The sequence below is a fragment of the Ictalurus furcatus genome, chromosome 4, assembly GCF_023375685.1.
Source record: "Ictalurus furcatus strain D&B chromosome 4, Billie_1.0, whole genome shotgun sequence".
Taxonomy (NCBI): Eukaryota; Metazoa; Chordata; class Actinopteri; order Siluriformes; family Ictaluridae; genus Ictalurus; species Ictalurus furcatus.
Window position 1 is genome coordinate 8,062,409 of NC_071258.1, and position 22,878 is coordinate 8,085,286.

Here is a 22,878-nt window from a genome sequence, read left to right on the forward strand (position 1 = left end):
TGGCAAAAAATGTATGGCTTATTTCAACATGCAGATGTTTAATTCATTGTATAGTGTGTGTTTGTGTGTGTGTGTGTGTGGGGGGGGGGGGGGGTAGTTGGAAAGGTGTCCCAGTTGAGAATGAAATAAGACCAAAAGCATTCCTTTACATCAAATTATGTTTTTTGTTTTGTTTGTTTTTTTAAATAGAAATGTATGTTCTCATTCATTAATCTTACGTGCCAGGTCATTAATCTTAAGTAACAGGTCAGGGTCAAGTGTAAGGTGGGATAGGATGCCAGTCTAGCGCCGGGCACCGTGCACACACTCATTCACACACATTCACACCTAGGGGCAAGTTAGCGTTGCCAGTACATTTACGGCAGGTTCTTGAGAGGTTGGAGGAAACCAGAGAAAACCCATACGGGCAAGCAGGAGAACTCACAAAGACAATAACCCAAGCTCAGGATCGAACCAGGGACCCTGGATGGGGATGTGAGGCAAAGATGTAATAGACGCCGCTAATATATTTATAAGCCAAGTGGAAAATATACTAACTTAAGCCTACTTATTTTATTATTTTATCTCTCTTTGCTCTGTTGGAGAAAATCAGTAAAAGCCATTAATGCAGAAACACACACACCGGTTTTGTTTTGTTTTTTACATTTTGGTGTTAGGGAATCCTGGACACTTCAGTTCCTTAGATTAAGATGGGACTAGACTGTTAGTCTCCATTACATGGAGTCAGCTTCCATTAATTTGTATGGAATTGGGTGTAGCTCTGGGGGTTAATGAGGTGGAGGAACTTGCTGTGTGTGTTGGAGTACTGTCCAGAATTTTTACTGCCTGTAAAAACCTGAGGCTGGTGGTCACAGAGGTTTGTATGCACATGCTTGAAAGCTTGGTTTTATGAGTCTCCTCTGAGCGTCCCCCAAAGGGTATAAATGATTATATACAAGGTGAATACGCTTGATAGTCTCTCAGAGAGAGAGAGAGAGAGAGCAAGCGAGAGAGAGAGATCTAGCTTCTGCATTGGTCCTGAACAGGCTTTTTTTATTTCACCAACCTTCGATTTTCATTCCTTCCTCTCATTTATTATTGTTTATTATTATTATTACTTTGTTTACGTTTTATATACTGTTACTATATTACTATTATATTTACATAATTATTTATTATTACATTTTAATACAGGTCATTGTCTGATCCTTGTTTCAAATAATGTGCTGTTTCTGGTCAAACTGGATTATGGAAGTAAACATTTCCCAGCATTCTTGAAATTTCTAGTTTTTTGGAAATACAGAAAGGCTGGTGGGGAAGTAGCTAAATGAGTTCTAAAAGCCTGAGTGAATAACATTCCTCTCCGGCTTCCTGCTCTCTGCACTCTAGTTCTGCAGATTGAGTACTTTGGTCTGGTGTCATGTTCAAGGTCTGATGAATTTGTACATAGCAGATAGGAGAGCAGTTTTCCTGTATAGTTCTCTTTATAAACCTGCTTTATAATTAAAATGTTGATTTAAATGCTCGTTGGAGAAAGGTTTTAAAACTTTCCCAATTAAAACAAGGAAAAATATGCACAGTGGAAATGTTTGCATGAATTGTTGCTTATATTACATCGGCAAGCCAAATTAGGCATTCTTTTTTTTTTTCCTTAAATGTTTTTTTTTTTTTTTTGCTTGTATGTTTATAATGAATAAATATGGAATATGTTACCAATCAGCAATAAGCAGTGCTCCTAGCAACTATTTCCAGTCGAGTCCAGTTGGTCCCTACTGGACCCCGGTGCCAAAAGTTCATCATTGCATATCTGAATCCCAATATCTGAATCATTGATTTCTTGCAGATCAAGAAGACCTCTGAGGCCACGCTGACCACTATCCAGGACATGGTGACTATCGAGGACTATGACGTCTCTGAGTGTTTCCACCACAGCCGCTCCACAGAGTCGGTCAAGTCCACCGTCTCTGAGACATACCTCAGCAAACCCAGCATCGCCAAGAGGCGTGCCAACCAGCAGGAGACCGAACAGTTCTACTTCATGGTGAGTGCAGCTGTAACTCCGAATGTGATACTCAGGGGACTCCAGAGGAAAAAAAAGTATGGAAAGTGTAAATGTGCATTAAGTGAATGCCTGTCAGTCATCCAGTTTAACTCTAACCCTCCAGCTGTTTAAATGCACTGATGTTATGCTGCCGTGGTCTCTTGTCAGAAATTCCGTGAGTTTCTGGAGGGCAGCAATCTGATCGCCAAACTCCAGGCCAAGCATGATCTGCTGAAGAGAGCTCTGGGAGAAGGTACCTCATACAAATGCCGGCTTCTACACATGCTTAATTACTAGAGATGGCCATGACATTGCTGACCCCACTCTCTGACCCCAGCTCAAACAATTTCACTGTAATTGTATATGGTATAATGTCTAGCTGAGTCCCTTTTATTCTGGGAGTAACTAGCTATCTCTTGGGACTCTGGGTCCCTTTGTTCTGGGAGTAACTAGCTATCTCTTGGGACTCTGGGTCCCTTTATTCTGGGAGTAACTAGCTATCTCTTGGGACTCTGGGTCCCTTTATTCTGGGAGTAACTAGCTATCTACAGTCTTAAGAACATGCAGTGATGTGGATGTCCTTACAAAACAGAGAAATTTAAACACAACATGTTGAGCAAAAACAAAGGAAACAACTCACAATAGACTGTGTATATAGAGTCATAGTGAGATCGTCTCCACTGATATGCGAGTTTTGAGAACAAAATGTCTGCACATTCCTGTTAATTACAGTTCATTTTTATTATTATTAGTATTAGTAATATATTTATTTATTTACAAATTAAAGGTTGTGCTTATGGCTCCATGAACACAAAAGATACCTTTAAATGGATTATGAATAAATGAATTATGATTATTTATATGGTTGTTTGGGGTAAATTATTTAACATGGTGCAAAGGTAATTTAAAGGATCTTTCTTTTGTAAGATCTTCCATAAAAAACTCATTTGGGCAGAGTAAAGTTTCCGATGTCAGAAAATAATCTTCACGGCTTCATTCAGATTGTAACGTATGAGATTAGAGGTGTGAAGCTGAGATGGTTTTAGCCTCAGAATCTCTGTAGGACTTGCCGACCTGTGATAAATGTGAGCTAGTTAACTAGCTATCGGTTCACTTTTCGGCTTTGTTAGAGATATCAGGCAAGCCGTGATATGCTTGAGGACGTGAGGGATTCCCAATATACACATTCATAAAGCTTGGCATGTTTAATGAGGATAAATATAATAAGACGTTTTGTGATTACTTTAATGGACTATAAAAGCTGTCAGTGTTGCTAGTGGTATTGTTGGCGTACTGGCAGTTTATACAGAGAAATGAAAACCTTGAGGAAAATCATGAATGACAACACTAATACCATTTAATCAGATTCTTTAATAAATGTTGACGAGCTTCATGAACACTGCCTCTTGTTCAATAATGAGCAGCACTCCGGGACACACTCAGCTGTCCGTGCTGTCATGCCTGACTGCCCTGGAGCACATCTAATATAAACACGGCTGCGGGTGGCGTCCGGGTCTGTGCTGGTGTGTGTGAGCTCAGTCGGGCTGTCTGTAGAGATGTGTTCAGTCTCCACTGTCCAGCCTTATCCTGTATCCACTAATACCCTACCACATGAGGCCCTTCAGAAGACAGACAAAGGTTAAAAGACTTCACAGAGGGGTGAAAATGGATAAAATAGGTTTTTACTCTGGTTACCACTCTTCAGTTTCTGCCTTTTGAATTTAAAAGTAACTTGGTAAGATGGGAATGGATGCCCGCACTTGATTTTGAGCCAGATGGTATGTTGCATATGCTTTACTGAGCAGATGCACAAACCTCCACAGGGCCTTTGACAGCCAATCATTCTGATCATGTCCTCTCCATCTCTCTGTTTCTGTCTCTTCTTTGTCTGTCTGTTTTTTCTGTCCTTCTGTGTCTGTCTTCTCTCTCTAGGTCACCGAGCAGATTACATGACCACAAGGTAAACTCATTCTCTACTGAATATGAGATTATATATGCAGTCTTTTGAAGAGCATATTGAAAGGCATGTGTTGCTGGGGAAATAGCTTTTCCAAAGCTATTGTTAAAACTTATGTTTTCAAGGTTACAAGTGAGACAGATGCAGGCGCAGAGTGGTCTTCAATTATCCTTATTGATGTTTGCATATTAAATGTACCGTTGGTTTTATTGGTGCATGTATTGTGTGTTTTTTTTTGTTGTTGTTGTTGTTTTTTTTAAAATAAATATACAATATTAGATTGTATAATGCAATCAACCATTTTTCTTAATAGATGGGAGGATCAAAACGTTTATTTGAAGCTTTTAAATAATCTTAAAAACATTAGTGAGTTTGGTGTGTGTATAGAGAATATGTTTTGATCCCCCTTCTGCTATAATCCAACACAGACACAGTGCGACAGGTGATATTCTGGTCCTCATGGGGTTCCATCCTTCAGTCCTCTATTACTTCCACAGCTCTCAACTCAGATACACGGAGAGTCTTCAGGGCATTCTTTGTGATCAGACAACAACACTCCCAGTGCGATATGGTGTTGTTTTATGTAGTGAAGGTGACAGGTGAATCATGGGGCATGACTGATATGTTCATAGGTAGATGAATAGTTCAATAGAATGGATGTATGCACTCTCAAGGATGAAAAAGGCTTCTTCAAGGGTTCCTTATGGGTTCTTAGCTAACATTCTACCTTAAACCCTTTCTAGAAAAAAAAGCAATATTGCCTATTAAATCCAGCAGAAAAGGACATTTGAAAAGAGGAAAAAAAAAATTGCACAAGACAGACAGTGCACTACGACTGCAAGACTTTGTAAGACTGTGTAACTTTTATATTTGACCAAGTGCACTATTTCTAGCTCCAACCATACGTGCTTGCCTTGGTCTGTGGTTAAGAAAGTTAACCAAATTCAGCACTTGGGGTGGTTCACCTGGCAGTGGAACCAACAATATATGTAAGATCACTCTTAACCCTTTCTCTGAACTTGTTTCATATCATAACAAGGGGTTATATCATGATTATTAAATGTTTTTAAATGTTCATTATTTTGTTTATTGGGTGTAATAGAGTACGTTAACATGCTTTAATGCACAAAAAAGGTATTATTTGTCACATACTGTACATTATTGCAGTACCTCTATTCCCAGGCTGCCTGAAACGCTCCGATTTCTCCAAAGCCCCTCCTTCCGAAAAGCCCAGAGTGCTCTGATTGGCCAGCTGACCCGCTGCGTTGTGATTGGCCAAAAACCTCAAGTGTGTGCTGGTGGGCCGTCGCGTTGTTGGGTGCAAAACTATGCTAAATACACAGCTGCTGTGTGCTAAGATTCTTGTGATTCGATTGATATAAACTGTTTCAAGATACAACCCCAACAGCAGCTACAATCTATGTTTCTGTCAGACCACCAACAAACACTTAAAAAACTGAGGCAACTCAGCAAACTTTAGCTAGCACGTTAGCAGACGTCTACAACGGAGCCCTGGGCCACAACACAAAACTCCACATTCGGACAGTCAATAGCAGATACTTCATAAAATAATCAAACGTACTTACAGGTTCTGATTCAGAAGCGCAGGATTGTCTCCCCAAAGTGGGAATCATCCCATTTTTCAGGAGTAGCCTTTGTGTGTAGCCTGCGTTGTACTCTCCCAGGTTCAGGAAGCTGTCCTCCGTAAAATGCACTGTGCACAAGCAAACGTGTGGGTTGTACTGCTCAGGAACAGCGTTATAAATAAATCAGTAACCACTGATTCCTAATTTTCTACGTTTTCGGAAGGCCAAACAAAGGGGTTTTGCTTTCGCACCGAAACACATAGCGTCTCCACGATATGGTACCTGAATATACTGAAGCCTCGCCTTCTTTCTTCACGCATGCCTTTGGGCGGGATTAGGCTAATAGTTCACGTATTGACATAGGCGTTTGCGGAAGTAATATCTGGACTTCGAAGGACGTGTTTTGGGCAGGTCTGGAGCACTGTTCTCTGTTAGATAGAATAAATCCCTTTGGGGTAGACTATGAGCTTTGTGACTTTGCAGATCTTATACATGCACAAACAGATACATTGCACACCCAAACAAAAGGAAAACATTAAAAATCATGATGTGACTACTTTCATTATTTAAAGTATTTATTTAAAGGGGTTTGATTATTGCCTCATGTCTGTTATAAGATTAGTCAGGACACTGTTGGGTTTCTGTGTGTAGAGTATAGTGACTGTGTTAAGCTGCTGGTGAGCATTGCACTGAGAAAGGGGAGGGCTGTGAGCCCCCTGCTGGGCAAACAATTTACACCTCTCCACAGTAACGTTGGTACAGGGATAAAACGTACAGCACAAATAAAGCTTGTTTGATAGTAAAAACTGTATATTTCTGCCACAATAAAATTCTAACATTAAACCTAATAGGCTAGGTAAAAAAAAAAAAATACTTGTGAAAAACTACAAATTCTTAAAGCCTTGAGTGTCTACTTTCATATGTGGGAGTATGACATCACAAATATATTCAATGGTGAACACCACCAAAACAGGAGGATAGAATTTAGAGATTAGATATTTGTATGTGACCTTACTAATAGGCTGCAGTACCTTTTGTGATATTAAGGTGCTTGTAGGTTCCCTGTGACCTCAGCATGGGTACACAGTTTCTCTCAGAATAGGACGACGCCCTTCGCTGCTCACTGCAGGTGTATGGGTCTTAGATCTGTGTGTGTGCAGTTCTGACTGAACCCTGGCCATCTAAATCTTTTACATTATATACGTCTTAAGCAGAAATGAATTCCTTTTTGTGAAATATTTGGCATCCTTTTAGCTAACATGGTCAGTTTTGTTCCCATACTAAATGTAATTTGCATACCTTCTTGGCATAATTGTGAATGTGATGCCATACGAGAGGTTACAGCAAAGCCCCAGTCATACCTGCGGCAGATATTTATCAGCCTCATGTTGTGGGAGAGACGAACTCAAGGTGTTGATTCAGATTCAGATCACATCAAACTTACCCCAGCTTTCTGGCAGTCCCTGAAATTCCTCACAAGTTTCCTGAACAGGGTCAGACCCCGCCTTATAGAAGTCTTCTTTCACTCCCTGAAGAGACATAAAGGACGAGTTCACCCATTACTCAAATATTCAGTGTCCTATCCATGACCGCATACTCATCCTGAGCTATGAGAGCTTTTCTTGGGCCGGCCTCGCAGTGCTGATCACTGAGTTTGATGTAATATTAGCTGTGTAGTTGAGTCCAATCAGCATCAGCATTTTAAAAGGGCAGAAGACAGATTACACGCTGCCTCATACTGCGTTTTCTGAGAAGCACAATGGGGGGTGAAAGTAGCCGTCTTTAGTTTGGCATTAAATGTTAAGAGCAAAAGAATATATCCTCCTGATGTTTTTTTTTTGTGTGTGTATAAACATTTCTTTATTTCATAGGCCTCCAACTCTTCCTCCTAAACCACACTGGAGGCCCAGACCTCGCTCAGTTTTTAACATAAAGCTATTTAATGGCAATTTGGAGGCCTTTATAAAGGTACAGAATGTAGCAGATATGAAAAAACATGCGCAGGCTACCGTCTAATGAGCCAGTAACCTGCTTTAGCCTCAGCTTTTTCTGAGATTATTACAGTCTGTCTATTTAACCTCTGAACTCAGTCTTCACACACAGGAGAAACATGGGGCTCTGTGTGTGTGTGTGTGTGTGTGTGTGTGTGTGTGTGTGTGTGTGTGTGTGTGTGTGTGTATATGTGTGTGTGTGTTTGTGTTTGTGCGTTACCCCTTTTTTTAGTAATACAGTTCTGGAGTCTGAGCCATGGAGGATTCTGGGAAGCAGCGAACTGTTTTAAGAATGGATTTTCTAGCCGATTTATTACTTAATCAGATGTAGGAGTGTAATTATTTTCCCAGTGTAAAAATAATAACAAAAGGTTTTACTAAATTTATATCTGGCTTTGAGAACCCCACAGAGATCTGTACCAAGCACAGAGATGATTATGTTGAATATACAGTCATGTGAAAAAATAAGTGGAAATTGTTGGGTTGTTTTTTTGTTTGTTTTTTTACATATTTGGACAAGCAAACATTTGATCGTCTTAGAAACAGTGCCTATTAATAAAGTTAGTACACTCTATCAAATGACACATAAAATTGACATTTTGTAGTAATTTTCACAATTTAAATTAACAAAAAAAAGTACGTACGCCCCTACGTTTATCACACCTTCAAAACCATCAAACTAGAATCAGGTGTTGAAGATTGGGTGCCAGTGATTAGAACCTGCTTGAGGAACCTGTCCCTTTGCTATTGAGGTGTGTGGTGTCATCATGAAAAGATCTAAAGAGTTCTGTAAGGCCTTCGGAAAAATGGTTGTGGATGCCGATGAGTCTGGCAAGGGATTCAAAAAGATCTCCAACTTATTTGAAATACATCATTCCACTATAAGGAAAATCTTCTGCAAATTTCGCAGCAAATTCAGCCCAAGAGCAGACTGTCTGGGGGCAATACTAGCTTCTGAGGTTGTTCCACAGAAGAATATCACATCTGTTGATATTTCTGTTGAATGAACGATTGTAAAAGCTGATTTTCCTTGTGGTTTTGTTTAAGTATATCAACTTTATTAATAGGCACTGTTTCGAAGATGATCAAATGTTTGCTTGTCCAAATATGTGGGGGGGGGGGACCCAATTTCCATGAGGTTTACTTATTTTTTCACATCACCGTACATGTTTTATTGCTTTAAGCTATTAGTGAGTATTTGGCTCTTATTTGTTGTGAAGAAACAGCTGTTTCTTACTTGGACCATAGCTTCACAGTTGCCATTTCTTGCGACAGTGATTATTCAAATCACAAAATAAACCCACTTTATTTATCTTCTTATTATAGTCGTGAATATAACTTGAGTTTTAGTGATAAAATAACACTAGTTGGTTGGAACTGAATGGCCAAGAACCTAATTTACAGATACAGCACTGACACCTTGGTGATGGAAAAGTGGTGTGTGTGTGTGTGTGTGTGTGTGTGTGTGTGTGGGTGGGTGTGCATGTGCGCGTGCGCCCCCTGTGTTCTCTCTCTCTGTAAGGCTGACTCCGCAGTGCCTTTGGCAGACTGATAATAACGTGTGGGCTGTTATTGGTGGCTTGTAGTGCTGGGACTGAATAACTAGTTTTCTTTCTCTGTTTCTCTCTCTCTTCTATGTTCTTACTCTCTTCTTTGCTCGTAGCCGTGGACGGCGGAACTCTCACACCCGGCATCAGGTAGAGCCTCTGTCATGCTATAACTGGCTTATGCTGCCTCTCGCACCTTCTCGCACCGTTTAGTTTATGTATTCTTGTGCACTTTGCTAACAGTGAGAGAACACTTTAATCTTTACAGACCAACTGTATGTCCAAAAGTACCATTTATAAACTGTATAGAGAACACAAATTCTGCTGTTTTATAATCATGTCTAAAAGCGTGTTGTAGAATCGCTGATGCAGCCCTGAAGTCCCACAGTTTAGTTTTATTTTGATTATTGGTATATTATTTTATTTGGTTATTAAAGGATCCTTATACAGTTGAGTATGCACCACTTGGTTTTTCTGTGAGGAGTAAAACAAATTCTGTGTTTATAAAACTGTTTTCTCATTGAAAACCACTGATATTATGCCCTGATTTGATAGATATCAGGCATAAATGAGCAGGTATCTAGCAGGTATTAGCAAACTCAGAAGTTTGTTTTCCCCTTAAAATTTTAAATGCTTAAGCTTATTTATTTGACTGTCTCATTAATATGTGAAATGGCTTAAAACTCGCATGACTGCATCGTATTTAAAGCTTGAAAAGTTCAACCAGGGGGCACAGTGGCTTAGTGGTTAGCACATTTGCCTCACACCTCCGGGACTGGGGGTTTGAATTCCACCTCCACCCTGTGTTCGTGGAGTTTGCACGTTCTCCCCGTGCTTCAGGGGTTTCCTCCGGGTACTCCGGTTTCCTCCCTCAGTCCAAAGATGTGCGCTGTAGGCCAATTGGCATTTCCAAATTGTTTGTGGTGTGCAAATGCGTGTGCGATTGTGCCCTGCGATGAGTTGGCACCCCGTCCAGGGTGTCCCCTGCCTTGTGTCCCGAGTTCCCTGGGATAGGCTCCAGGCTCCCCGCGACCCAGTGAGGGATAAGGGGTACAGAAAGTGGATGGATGGATCGATAGAAGTTCAACCAGGCTCAAGCAGTTTGCTGTCAGCTGTCAAGTTAAGAATCATTGAGATAAGGAAAACTTAAAATGTGTTTTTTACAATCCTGAAATTGCACTCGATTGTAGATAAAGAAACAATCTCCAATTTGTACAAGATCAGCTTGTACCATCATATTAAAATAAAACCCAAATTATTTTTTTCTGCCAGACAAAGTATTCCACTACGAGTCTCAGGCCAGGAGATCTGCTTCCAAATTTGTGTAAATCTGTCTAAAATGAGCTGCTCGATATTTTGACTTATCCAAGTTGGAATATTTTCCCGACCATGCTGAGAGTAGCTGCTCTCTAGCTGGCCTGTCCACATATGCATGTACTCCCTGCACATTGTCTTTATTAAAAGCATATAAAGAAGAATCGTGCCAAGACTAGAGCTAACAGTGGTAACTTCAGCCAAGACAGAGATGAGTATTTACCCTACAAAAGGCAAAAGATGTTCTTCCCAGTGAAGAACACACGCGGACGTCAGGACTTGCTAGTGTTGTCCTGTCGAATTGTTTAGCTCAAGCAGTTACCGTGCACAATGAGGTGTAGAATTAGATTCTGTTCATTACATCTATTCATTACATTCTATTTTAAGCTAAATAAAATGATCCCTGCTGGGTCTGTAATCACTTCTCTCACGTACTAACACTTAAAACAAACCGCATGCATTATGGATTAAAGGGAGCACAAAGTTTTGCTTGGTTGATGCAATGAATAAAAACTATTATGCGTCACTATGCAGAAGTGTGTGAGTATTTCATCAGTGTTACTTTCCTTTTAAAAGGATTCTGGCCAAGTGATTCCACGCGTGGTAGAGAGCTGCATTCGATTCATCAATCTTTATGGTAAGCTGTATTCTAGTTATATCCTCATTACATACACACAATTACATGCAGCAAACTAGTGATTGTTTTCACTGTAGCATGAGAATAGCTCTGAGAGGAAGTTTGCCGTAGATCTTGTGTTCCGGCGCCTCTTTTCTTTATTGCCTTCTCTCTGCAGACTGGCTCCAGCGATGGCTCAGGTACTGCAGTTTGGGTGTGGCTTTGTGTGTCTTGAATGAATATGTTGCAAAAACTTAGCAGAGTCAGTGCAAAGAAAGCCCTTTTATTATACACACTACTGGTCAAAAGTTTGGAGACTCTCGACGGATAGCATACCCTCTCCACTGTCAATCACAGTGACAGTCATGGACAGGTATGCGGAAGAGGGCAGATAGCACATTCCTCCCGGTGTTATTCCACCATGTGACTCAGCAGTTTGCAAAGAAGGCGTTAGCTAGCTTCACATGTTTTGGAGGAAGAAGCAAGTACTTACTCTCATCCTCCCCAGTTGCCCTCGTGTGATAGAGGAAAGTTAGTTAGTGGGTGGAAATTGGGAGGAGAAATCGGTGAGGGAAGGGGGGGGGGGGTTGTTCAATTAAATGTGCGTCCGATCCAGGCTGTATTCCCACCTTGCTCCCAGTGTTCCTGTTATAAACTCTGGATCCACTGCAACCCTGACCAGGATAAATCAGTTGCTAAAGATAAATGAATGAATGATTTCAGCCTTTCAGTCCCTCATTAATTAAATCTGATTAGAGAAAGTGGGCATTTATGTATGCGAATGGCTGGCCTTTTCAGTTTGTCATTTTGCCAGCTCATGCTTCTGAGCCAAACTCATCTTTTCAGCCATTCTGATAGGACATCTGGACCACGCTGCATGTGGTATGAGTTTGCACTTGTTTTGATCTCTCTCTCTCTCTCTCTCTCTCTCTCTCTCTCTCTCTCTACACCACAGGTCTTCAGCATCAAGGCATATTCCGTGTATCTGGCTCTCAAGTTGAAGTCAATGATATTAAGAATTCATTTGAGAGAGGTGGGTGGTGAAATGTTGTCAGTGTCGGGCTTCTAATATTAGTTATGTAAGCGTAGCAATTCTTATTGGTTATGACTGACATGCTGAGTTTACACTGTGAATAAAGATTACCTTAGCATCCCTAATATTTCTGATTTTATTTGTGACAGTTATTTATGCGTGAATCGTGTTACTGGTTGTTTGTGCGTTGTCATCCATTTCGCTTCAGACTGTATGAATATGACTTGCAACAAGCCTTGGCATTATAAAAGGAGGGTTGCTGTATCTATACGATATGGCATCTCCGTTGATCTCTGATCATAAACAGTACATGTAGGGTATACCTTAATTTACTGAATCCTGCTGTCTCTCCCAGGTAACGACCCTCTCACTGATGACGAGGATAACCATGATATTAACTCAGTGGCAGGAGTCCTCAAACTCTACTTCCGAGGTCTGGAGAACCCCCTCTTTCCAAAGGAGAGGTTTAATGACCTCATCTCCTGCATCAGTAAGTGCGCACATACATACAAAAGTCAGAAGAATCATGGTCTGAATTTACATAATGAAATTATATAAGGACATAAATTCTTTTAGTAACATGTACATGCAAACAATTTGCAGATATAAGGAAGGTTAGTCTAACATTTCTAAACATTAAACATTTTCAGCAGATTTGCCGGACATTATAAGACATTTGTGAGTTAGGTAAAAAAAATGGCCAATGCTAATTTAACTCACACACACACACACACACACACACACACACACACATAGATGCATCAGGTTTGTTTGTTTTCAGTTAGTATTTTTCTGTATAACTATTTTAATGATTAGGTAATGTGTTTTAACATAGATTTTATTTAAAAAGTCATATTTCTAGACATTCAAATTTTAAGGATAAAAATGCATTGTTCCGATACCCAGGCTCGCTATCGGACCAATATCATCAAAAAGTGTTGAATCAGATATCAGAGAAAAAAGAATGAATTTGATCTGATCCTGTAACAAATGGGAAAATAATGGAATTGGAAAAGTTATGGAAAATATTTTTCTGGAACTGTAAATGATTACATATACAGGTGGTTGCTTGTATTTTTTAATTTAAGACTGATTATTATTATTATATTTATTTGCAATGTAAATGATTTTTGTTCAAATTCTGCAGTTTTGGGTAAGTTGTGTATTTATAATCAATAAGAAAAAATATTGGATGGATATCATTGTTGGGGGGGCACGGTGACTTAGAGGTTGGCACGTTTGCCTCGTACTTCCAGGGTTGGGGGTTTGAATCCTGCCTCCACCCTGTGTGTGGAGTTTGCATGTTCTCCCCATGCCTTGGGTGTTTCTTCTGGGTACTCCGGTTTCCTTGCCCAGTCCAAAGACATGCGCTGTAGGCTGAGGGACACCCCCGTCCAGGGTGTCCCCCTCCCTGCACCCCGAGTTCCCTTGGATAGGCTCCAGGCTTCCTGCAACCCTGTGTAGGACAAGCGCTACAGAAAATGGATGGATGGATATCATTATTGGCACAAGGTTTCAGTGTCAATATCAGAAAAGAACAAGTGATGTTGTGTCATCTCTAGTTAAAATCCATACCACATACTAGTAAATTTATTTATTTTTAAATCTGAAAACGTGAGAAACTAAAATGGTGTGAGAAATGAATCCAAGGTCCACATTTTAACCTGTGCTTGAGTTACAGTCTACTATGGATTTGACTACTCTAAATTGCCCCTATATGTGAAGGTGTGTGTGTGTGTGTGTGTGTGTGTGTGTGTGTGTGGAAGGGTTGTGTTGAAGACTTGTATTCATTCCCTGGCCGCCAGTCTTGTATTCTCATAGTGAAAGCTCTCAGTAAATAAAGCCGTTATCTCCTTAGTAAAGCAGTAACAGTGGTTGTATTTAATACAGATCTGTAGCCTCAGGCTGACACAGGCAGCTTGACTATGCAGCAGTGTGTCCATCCATGCCGTGACACATAACCGCGTCAGCTCGGCTTTGTGCGTGAGTGAATGGCACATTGTTGCACTGCTGGTTTAGACGATTTTGCACGATCAGAGAGCTTTTTTTTATTTCTCTGATTGATTTCGGGATTATTTAGTGTAAGGGAAACTGTGTTAGGGTATAAAGGGCCGTTAAATAGACGAAGCGGATATGAGTTAATGGGCGCTTGTTGTGCGTGTGCGTGAGAGAGAGGATTTGTTTGTTAGAACTTGTGTGTGGATGTGTATCAGGATGCTTGCAGTAGGGTGCGAGTCTGTCTAGGCTGGTCAGTCAGTGTGACTGATCGGGTGTGTGTAAACAGCAGGGAATCCCTGTCTGTTCCCCCTGCTGTCAAAGCACTGGCCTGTAACTCGGTCAACTGCATGCCACACTCTTCCCTCACTATCAATCATTCGTCCCCTCACTCACTCGGTCCCATGCTCTGACATATTATTATTTTCTTGTATGTTTATATGAGTCAATTCATAGCACGGACAAAGAAATTCTCTGTATTGCTGTGTTTCACTTCCAGACAGTTTCAGCCTCTCTCTCTCTCTCGCTCTCTCTCTCATATATAACTCACATACAGACACGTACAGCTTAGCTCTTAGCTAATTTAAATTCCGTGCTCCTTCCATTCTAAATATATCCAGTCTGAGTTGTTGCAATGAGTACTGTGGCAGAGTTTAAGAGTCTGTTGTGTTGCTTCAGGCTTCCAGCTGGTGTGTGTCTCTCATTCGGAAATATGCAAGTCAGACACGCAGGCACGTGTAAGACAAAGTAATGTGGCATGGCGAATTCCCAAAAGCCCATCTCTCAGAAGGCACAGCAGGCAGCTTTTTTTTTTTTTTTTTACCGTGACATGGCTATTTTAAGCCGCTATGAGCGGATGAAAGGATCTGCAGGGGCAGATATGGATGAGCACAGATCCCCTGTGTGCGTGTGCGTGTATGTGCGTGCGTGCATGAATGCGTTTGTGTGTGTGTGTGTGTGCGTGTGGCAGGAACAGAAGTACGGCACATCTTGTGCCTTGTAATCTGCCATCGTAGCACCACAGTGAAGTGCTCACTGAGTCAGCAGACGTTTAAAGAGACAAATTCTATTATTTCGCTCAGAGCTGTAAAAAGTGAAACATCCTGTTTGACAGATTTTTATAGGCGCTAGTTGTGCCAGTTAAACTCAAAGCTGCTTTAATTAAGAGTTCCAGACCTCGCTTCATTCTCTGCTCTAATAGTCAGCTTTATTAAGGTTTGAGGTGTTGCTAGAGGTGACTGTATTATTAAAAGAATACTGGTGAATTACTTGATTTATTAATCCTCTTTCTTGAAAGAGTCTCATGTTGGATGTCTATTCTCTGATACAGTATCTCACAAAAGTGAGTACACCCCTCACATTTTTGTAAATATTTGATTATATCTTTTCATGTGACAACACTGAAGAAATGACAGTTTTCTACAATGTAAAGTAGTGAGTGTACAGCTTGTGTAACAGTGTAAATTTGCTGCCCCCTCAAAATAACTCAACACACAGCCATTAATGTCTAAACCGCTGGCAACAAAAGTGAGTATACCCCTAAGTGACAATTTACAAATTTAGCCATTTTCCCTTCCTGGTGTCGTGTGACTTGTTAGTGTTAGAAGGTCTCAGGTGTGAATGGGGAGCAGGTGTGTTAAATTTGGTGTCATCGCTCTCACACTCCCTCATACTGGTCACTGGAAGTTCAACATGGCACCTCATGGCAAAGAACTCTCTGAAGATCTGAAAAAAGAATTGTTGGTCTACATAAAGATGGCCTAGGCTATAAGAAGATTGCCAAGACCCTGACACTGAGCTGCAGCACGGTGGCCAAGACCACACAGCGGTTTAACAGGACAGGTTCCACTCAGAACAGGCCTCGCCGTGGTCAAACAAAGAAGTTGAGTGCACGTGCTCAGCGTCATATCCAAAGGTTGGGTTTTGGGAAATAGACGTATGAGTGCTGCCAGCATTGCTGCAGAGGATGAAGGGGTGGGGGGTCAGCCTGTCAGTGCTCAGACTGTACGCCACACACTGCATCAAATTGGTCTGCATGGCTGTCGTCCCAGAAGGAAGCCTCTTCTAAAGATGATGCACAAGAAAGCCCGCAAACAGTTTGTTGAAGACAAGCAGACTAAGGACATGGATTACTGGAACCATGTCATGTGGTCTGATGAGACCAAGATAAACTTATTTGGTTCAGATGGTGTCAAGCGTGTGTGGCAGCAACCAGGTGAGGAGTACAAAGACAAGTGTGTCTTGCCTACAGTCAAGCATGGTGGTGGGAGTGTCATGGTCTGGGGCTGCATGAGTGCTGCCGGCACTGGGGAGCTACAGTTCATTGAGGGAATCATGAATGCCAACATGTACTGTGACATACTGAAGCAGAGCATGATCCCCTCCCTCCGGAGACTGGGCCGCAGGGCAGTATTCCAGCATGATAACGACCCCAAACATACCTCCAAGACGACCACTGCCTTGCTAAAGAAGCTGAGGGTGAAGGTGATGGACTGGCCAAGCATGTCTCCAGATCTAAACCCTATTGAGCATCTGTGGGGCATCCTCAAACGGAAGGTGGAGGAGCACAAGGTCTCTTACATCCACCAGTTCTGTGACGTCGTTATGGAGGAGTGGAAGAGGACTCCAGTGGCAACCTGTGTAGCTCTGGTGAACTCCATGCCCAAGAGGGTTAAGGCAGTGCTGGAAAATAATGGTGGCCACACAAAATATTGACACTTTGGGCCCAATTTGGACATTTTCACTTAGAGGTGTACTCACTTTTGTTGCCAGCAGTTTAGACATTAATGGCTGTGTGTTGAGTTATTTTGAGAGGACAGCAAATTTACACTGTTATACAAGCTGTACACTCACTACTTTACATTGTAGCAAAGTGTCATTTCTTCAGTGTTGTCACATGAAAAGATATAATCAAATATTTACAAAAATGTGAGGGGTGTACTCACTTTTGTGAGATACTGTACATGTGTGCACCTTCTGAATTTTGGACACGTGAAGGATATGTCCATGTATGGAAGTGTGAATGTGAGGCCATGCTGAGACTAGTGTACTATTTCTAGAGGGGTTTCACGTGTTAACAACCGGATAAAAAGAATCCAAACTAGTTTCAGAGCATTGTGGAACAAAGAAGGAATAAAACACTTGTGTTATGTGCTGTTGTAAGGAAAATAATGAACAACATGGTGGTGTGCTGCATCCATGAGACAAAGAGGAGTTACTGTTACCATACCCTATATCAGCACGTCCCAAAGTGTTTTATTCCTCTTTTACCACATCTATTTCCCAAAGATCAGTTTTATTTCTTAAGGACTGACAAGTTCTCTACTTTTTTCTTAACAGTTATATTTAATGTTGTGAAACATCCAGGAAACAAGTTAGATCACTGTCATTAAAACATAAACAGGGTTAAAACCTGGTCATTGCCTCACCAGCCTCTTTTCTTTCTCGAAGTTAATAGTTAATAATTTTACTTAAGACAAAAAATATATTTGCAATATTAATGAAAAAGCACAATAGGCATCATCCTCTGACTTCCTTTATTCCTGATTGCTCGGAAGTGCTGACACTGGAGACTCTTTCCAAAAATCTAAAAAAAAAAAAAAATTTTAATTCAGTAAGTTGAAATAAAGCAGACATAAATTCAATCAAGCATCTCAAATCAAAGTAAATAATACCAAAAGCCAGTTAAGGAAATAACATGTCAAATAAACCAATCTAGTAAGACTAGGTTTAAACCTATACATAATTAATTATAAATACAGGGTGCTTGAATTGGACTAGAGAGTCTAGAAAATTCTGAAAAATGTAAATACATTTTATTTATTGATTTATTTATATATTTTTTAAATTAAAGACATTTAAGATTTCCAGACCTGGAAAATTGTGGATCCCTTTTGGAAATTCAGAAAACATTTTGATATCTGTATGGATATTCTATTGTGAAGATACTAAGATTGTAAATCTAACGCCTTTATACATTCGCTTACTTGCAGTTATTTTCTAAACATAAAAAGAAAGAAAAAAAATCACTTCAAGTAAAAGTTTGGCAAAGGTCCTGATTGTTTTTTTGAGGAAATGTCATGAACTTGATCGTAAAATCAGTTCAGTGTTTTTTGTTTATTATTCTCCAATGAGTAGAAATCGAAAACAAAAATTCCAGTATTGAATTCTAAGCAGTGATGCGTCGTGTTGATCTGCAGCACCAATAAGTTGAATGCATCCGCTCCAGTACAAGTCACATTATGAGTCTATTCAAAAACAAATGATATACATGGATCTCTAAAAAAGACAGTTCTTCTCCAGTGCCAATTTTTAACACAAGTAGCAAACATTGCATCTGCTCGTTGGGGGAAAGTGTGTGATGGGGCGAAAATTCAGGCACGCTGAGCTGGATGTGGGATTTAGTTACTGTCATCCAAGTGCATTTGAATAGTGTTCCGCATATGTGCAAATTGAAACCAGTCGGATTCCACAGCGCTCGATCCCACAGTGAAACTGCAGCACGTTCACACTTTTTTTGCCAAACACAGCTAGAATTACGAATGATGGCCATATGGAGGGTTATTTTATACCAAAGGCAGTGTGTTGTTAGGTACATATTATATACGTCTACACTGTTGGGTCCAGTTCACTGGCGGTAGCATAACAACCCGATGATAAATTGGATCTCACTTTATTTATAGCAAGTGTGGGTGGTCACATTCAGATAGAGAGGTGGCATTAGATATGCAGAGCTGCTGATGTGCCATGGCTAACACGTTTTAGCACAAGGACAGGGCTGAATAATTTTTCGTGAATGTCGTGCCATTCAGCATAACAGAATGGACCGAGAGTGTGATTGAGCGTGGCTCTGTCTTTCTCGCTCCCTTTTTCACAGATATTATTTGTTCTATTGAAAGTGTAATATTTAAATGGCTGACTATCTTCTGTAATGATCCGGATTCGTGACGAGTTTCAGTGGGAATGATGTGACTGAACACTACTGAAAATAATGCTTGAGCTTTTTTTATTACCTGAAACCTACAAAACAATACCAGATTGCTGTAGCCTGTTTAGTATGCTATGGTTAGAGGAGGCGTGTAGTGAATAATTTAAGCCTGATTTTAAATTGTATGTTTTTATAGATTTTATTAGGCGATGTTTGTGTAACAGAATAGTTCCATGCTTTCATATTATGTCATTTTGATATTTGTTTAATACGTATAGGGTCCTTTAAATGCGTATAAAATATAAGGTACGTTATAGGAAAATATTATAATTCATACCAGGGTGACGTGATTGTGTTGCCACACTGAAGTGCATTATTTTCCTATAACAGCATGTCCCAGAGTGTTTTATTTCTTGTACAGTATACCACAGCAGTTTGCCAAAGATTACAATTTCCTTTCTTTTTAAATGAACAACATGTCAAGCTTTTAAAAAAAAATTCTAGTTACATGCAGTGGATCCATGAGACAAATTAGTTCCTGTTATTTCTTAAGTTATAACAGCTATAAACAGTTTTTCCCTTAACAGCCTCTCTATTTTCTCTGTCTTGAAGACAAAAAAAACATCTTGCACATCTTGCAGAGAAACCAAGAAAACTCTAATTGCTCCTGAAGACTTTCCATTGGCAGAAAACTTACCGCTCTGACACTGGAGACTCCGCCCATAAATGTTAAACAAATGTCTCATAAGAGAGCGCTTAATCATGTCAAAGAATATGCATTTTTCCTTATTAAGATCATATTTGAGAATTCGGCAGTGCCATCATATAATTATAATTGATAGCACTTTTGATTGGCTGACAGTTCCTGCATCAATTTTCATTGACTGATCTTTGTTTGATCTATCTTTCTCTCTCTCTTCTCTCTCTCTGTCTCTCTGTCTCTGTCTGTCTCTCAGGAATAGATAACCTGTACGAGAGAGCCCTATACATTCGTAAAATCCTCCTCACAGTCCCCAGATCTGTCCTCATAGTCATGCGCTACCTGTTTGCTTTCCTCAACCAGTAAGTCTGAATACACACACTCATGACTTTACACCCAGCACAACATACTTGGATAATACACACACATAGAGTACGTGTACATGTACTGCAGCTACATAGAACATGTATGTGAACCCACAAGGGGACGTCCTTTAGAAAAAGCATTGTGTGCTTGAGATAGTTACAGTCATGTGAAAAAATAAGCATAAATAAGGCTTCATTATTAATGAAGTTGATATACTTGAACAAAACCACAAGGAAAATTAGATTTTTCAATCATTTATTCAACAGAAATATCAATAGATGTGAGATTCTTCTGTGGAAAAAGGAAGTACAAGCTTGGCCTCAGAATCTAGAATTAACCCCTTTTAGCAGAAATAACTTGTAGGTGTTTTGCATAACTGTCCACCAGACTTGCTGGAATTTTGACCACTCTTCCATGCAATATTCTTTCAATTGCGAGATGTTTGAGGGTTTTCTTGCATGTACTGCCCGTTTCAAATCCCCCCACAACATTTCAGTGCGATTCAAATACGGGCTTTGACTTCGGCATTCCATAACCCTCCATTTCTTCTTTCTGAGCCATTCCTTGGTGGATTTGTTAGTGTGCTAAGGATTATTATCCTGTTGAAAGGTCCACTTTCAGTTCAACTTCAACTTTCAGACAGATGGTCTCACATTATCTTCAAGCACTCTTTGATATGATGCAGAATTCATAGTTGAATCAATGAATGCAAGCTGTCCAGTCCCTGAACAGCAACGCCAAACCATAACATTTCTACCAATGCTTTTCCAACTATGTAAAAAAATAAATTTTTAAAAAGCAATTTTCATGGGATGTTCATATTTTTTTACATGACTCTATGTGAGTTAGTTAATGCACGACCTTAATACTTTACACTCAGTCTACTTCTGATGACTTCTGAGAGCTAGAACACTCTCAAACACTGCTTCACATGTTCCTCATTACTTCCTGCTGTGCATTTGCAGTCTGTCCCAGTACAGTGATGAGAACATGATGGACCCCTACAACCTGGCCATTTGTTTCGGCCCCACCCTCATGCCCACCCCTGACACCCAGGACCAGGTGTCTTGCCAAGCCCACGTCAATGAGGTCGTCAAGACCATCATCATCCACCACGAGACCATCTTTCCTGACACTAAGGAGCTAGACGGTCCTGTGTATGAGAAATGCATGGCTGGAGGAGACTACTGGTAAGAGACGTGGGCTGGATACATCTGTTCAGTTGGCAGATTCGGTTGAGAGAGAATGAGAGATACTGAGAGAGAATGGGAGATACTGAGAGAGAAAATGAGAGGGAGAGAGAGTGAGGAGAAGCTCAGCAGGCTGTGTTCTCCAGAGTCTGTGTGGGTAATTAGATGAAATGATGAGGTGTCTGTAGTAAGAGCTCTTGATAGGACAGGACGCTTTTGTTGTGAGCAGTTTGCATGGCTGTTTCAGCTAGGTGAGCCAGACCAAAGCCTTCCTGAAAATTACAGTCATTAAGGTAAGAAATACTTGAAAACAAAAAGATGGTAATTCCTCAGTGCCTTAAGGAGGAATAGAGGAAAGGCATAATATCCTTTGTGAGATCCCACAGGTGTGTGTGTGTGGGGGGGGAGTATGGGAGAGAGAGGGAAGCTTTTTTTTTTATCGTCTTAAAAAAACGCTCCAACTCTGCTCTCTGGAGAATGGCTAAAGCGGCTCAAATGGATCTCTTTGCATCTGTCCTTGAGTTGTTTAGGGACCTCCCCCCTCTCTCTCTCTTTTATGGCATGGTGTATAGGTGGCAGTGTTAAGTGAGTGGTGTGTCAGATATTACGTCTGTTAGTTCCACTTTAAATACACACACCTCAGAGAGCATCCCGATCACCCTGACAGCAATCCCCAGAATACTAATGATGGCCTCCATCATGCATCATCACCACACAGGCTCTGAGAATCTTAAGTACACTCTGTGGGAAAACGTCCTCCACTGTACTGTACATGTGGCACTTTGGGAGCTGAACTGTGTAGAGCAGAAGCTAATGCACACAGCAGACTCAATGAGATTTGGCAAAAAAGTTTCCTTCAATATCCTAACTAACACAAATGGTTAAACATGTTAAGTTATTAAGAAAAAGACAAAATATTAACACAAGTTACATCTCCCTTTCTGAAAGAGATTTTAAACTTTAGACCAAGAGGAGCAACACAAAACTACTTCTTAAACTTCTCATGTTTTGGGAACTTGTTTTGTTGCAGGATATAGCCACGTTTAATTTTTATACATGTTGGGATGTCTTCATGTTGTAAATATAATGTTAAATGCAGGTACACTTTCATTTATTTATTTATTTATTTATTTTTTTATTTAAAAAACTTTTGCACTCAATCTGTATCTAACTAATGTGAAAGTCTCACCTATTGTTAATCTTTACATTTGCAATGCAGTTACAACGAACTGACAAATATGTTAATAAAATAAATTTAAAATGTTCAAAAAAAATAAATTCGATTCTTGAATCTATTTAAGACTTTTTTATTTTTTAGGATGAAATTTTATCTCTGTTTTTAGAATTCTAGGCTCTTTGCTGCAGCGCCCCCTGGTGCCTGCTGGGCGCTGGACTGGACTGAAACCCGATCTGTTTAAAAGCACCCGGTTGAATTGTTTTAGTGACTCTTTTAGCTATTATGTGGTGTGTGTAATATATTCAGTGCCATGACCTTTATCTCCCCTCTGCAGTGAAAGTCCTTATAGTGAGCATGGAGTCCTGGAGGAAGTCGACCAGGACGGAGGGGCAGAGACACACACCAGTGAGGATGGTAAGTGTGACTTTAATTTAGTGAAAGAAACAGTGAAATAATTTG

At 40.3% G+C, this 22,878-nt stretch overlaps 1 protein-coding gene across 4 annotated transcripts in view; it reads left to right on the plus strand.

The window, feature by feature from the left end:
• The window catches only part of srgap1a (SLIT-ROBO Rho GTPase activating protein 1a), a 102,040-nt gene that overhangs the window by 64,259 nt on the left and 14,903 nt on the right, over window positions 1–22,878 (plus strand). For 2 of the 4 annotated variants that reach the window (XM_053622784.1, XM_053622785.1), the window contains exons 9-18: window positions 1,823–2,020; window positions 2,189–2,273; window positions 3,953–3,980; window positions 7,435–7,531; window positions 10,992–11,052; window positions 11,987–12,064; window positions 12,420–12,554; window positions 19,943–20,048; window positions 21,018–21,242; window positions 22,754–22,833. In XM_053622784.1, the coding sequence (XP_053478759.1) occupies window positions 1,823–2,020; window positions 2,189–2,273; window positions 3,953–3,980; window positions 7,435–7,531; window positions 10,992–11,052; window positions 11,987–12,064; window positions 12,420–12,554; window positions 19,943–20,048; window positions 21,018–21,242; window positions 22,754–22,833 (1,093 nt within the window). Of the gene's footprint in view, window positions 1–1,822; window positions 2,021–2,188; window positions 2,274–3,952; window positions 3,981–7,434; window positions 7,532–9,217; window positions 9,252–10,991; window positions 11,053–11,986; window positions 12,065–12,419; window positions 12,555–19,942; window positions 20,049–21,017; window positions 21,243–22,753; window positions 22,834–22,878 lie in introns of all 4 variants that reach the window. The other 2 variants (XM_053622787.1, XM_053622786.1) reach the window with 1 other exon arrangement.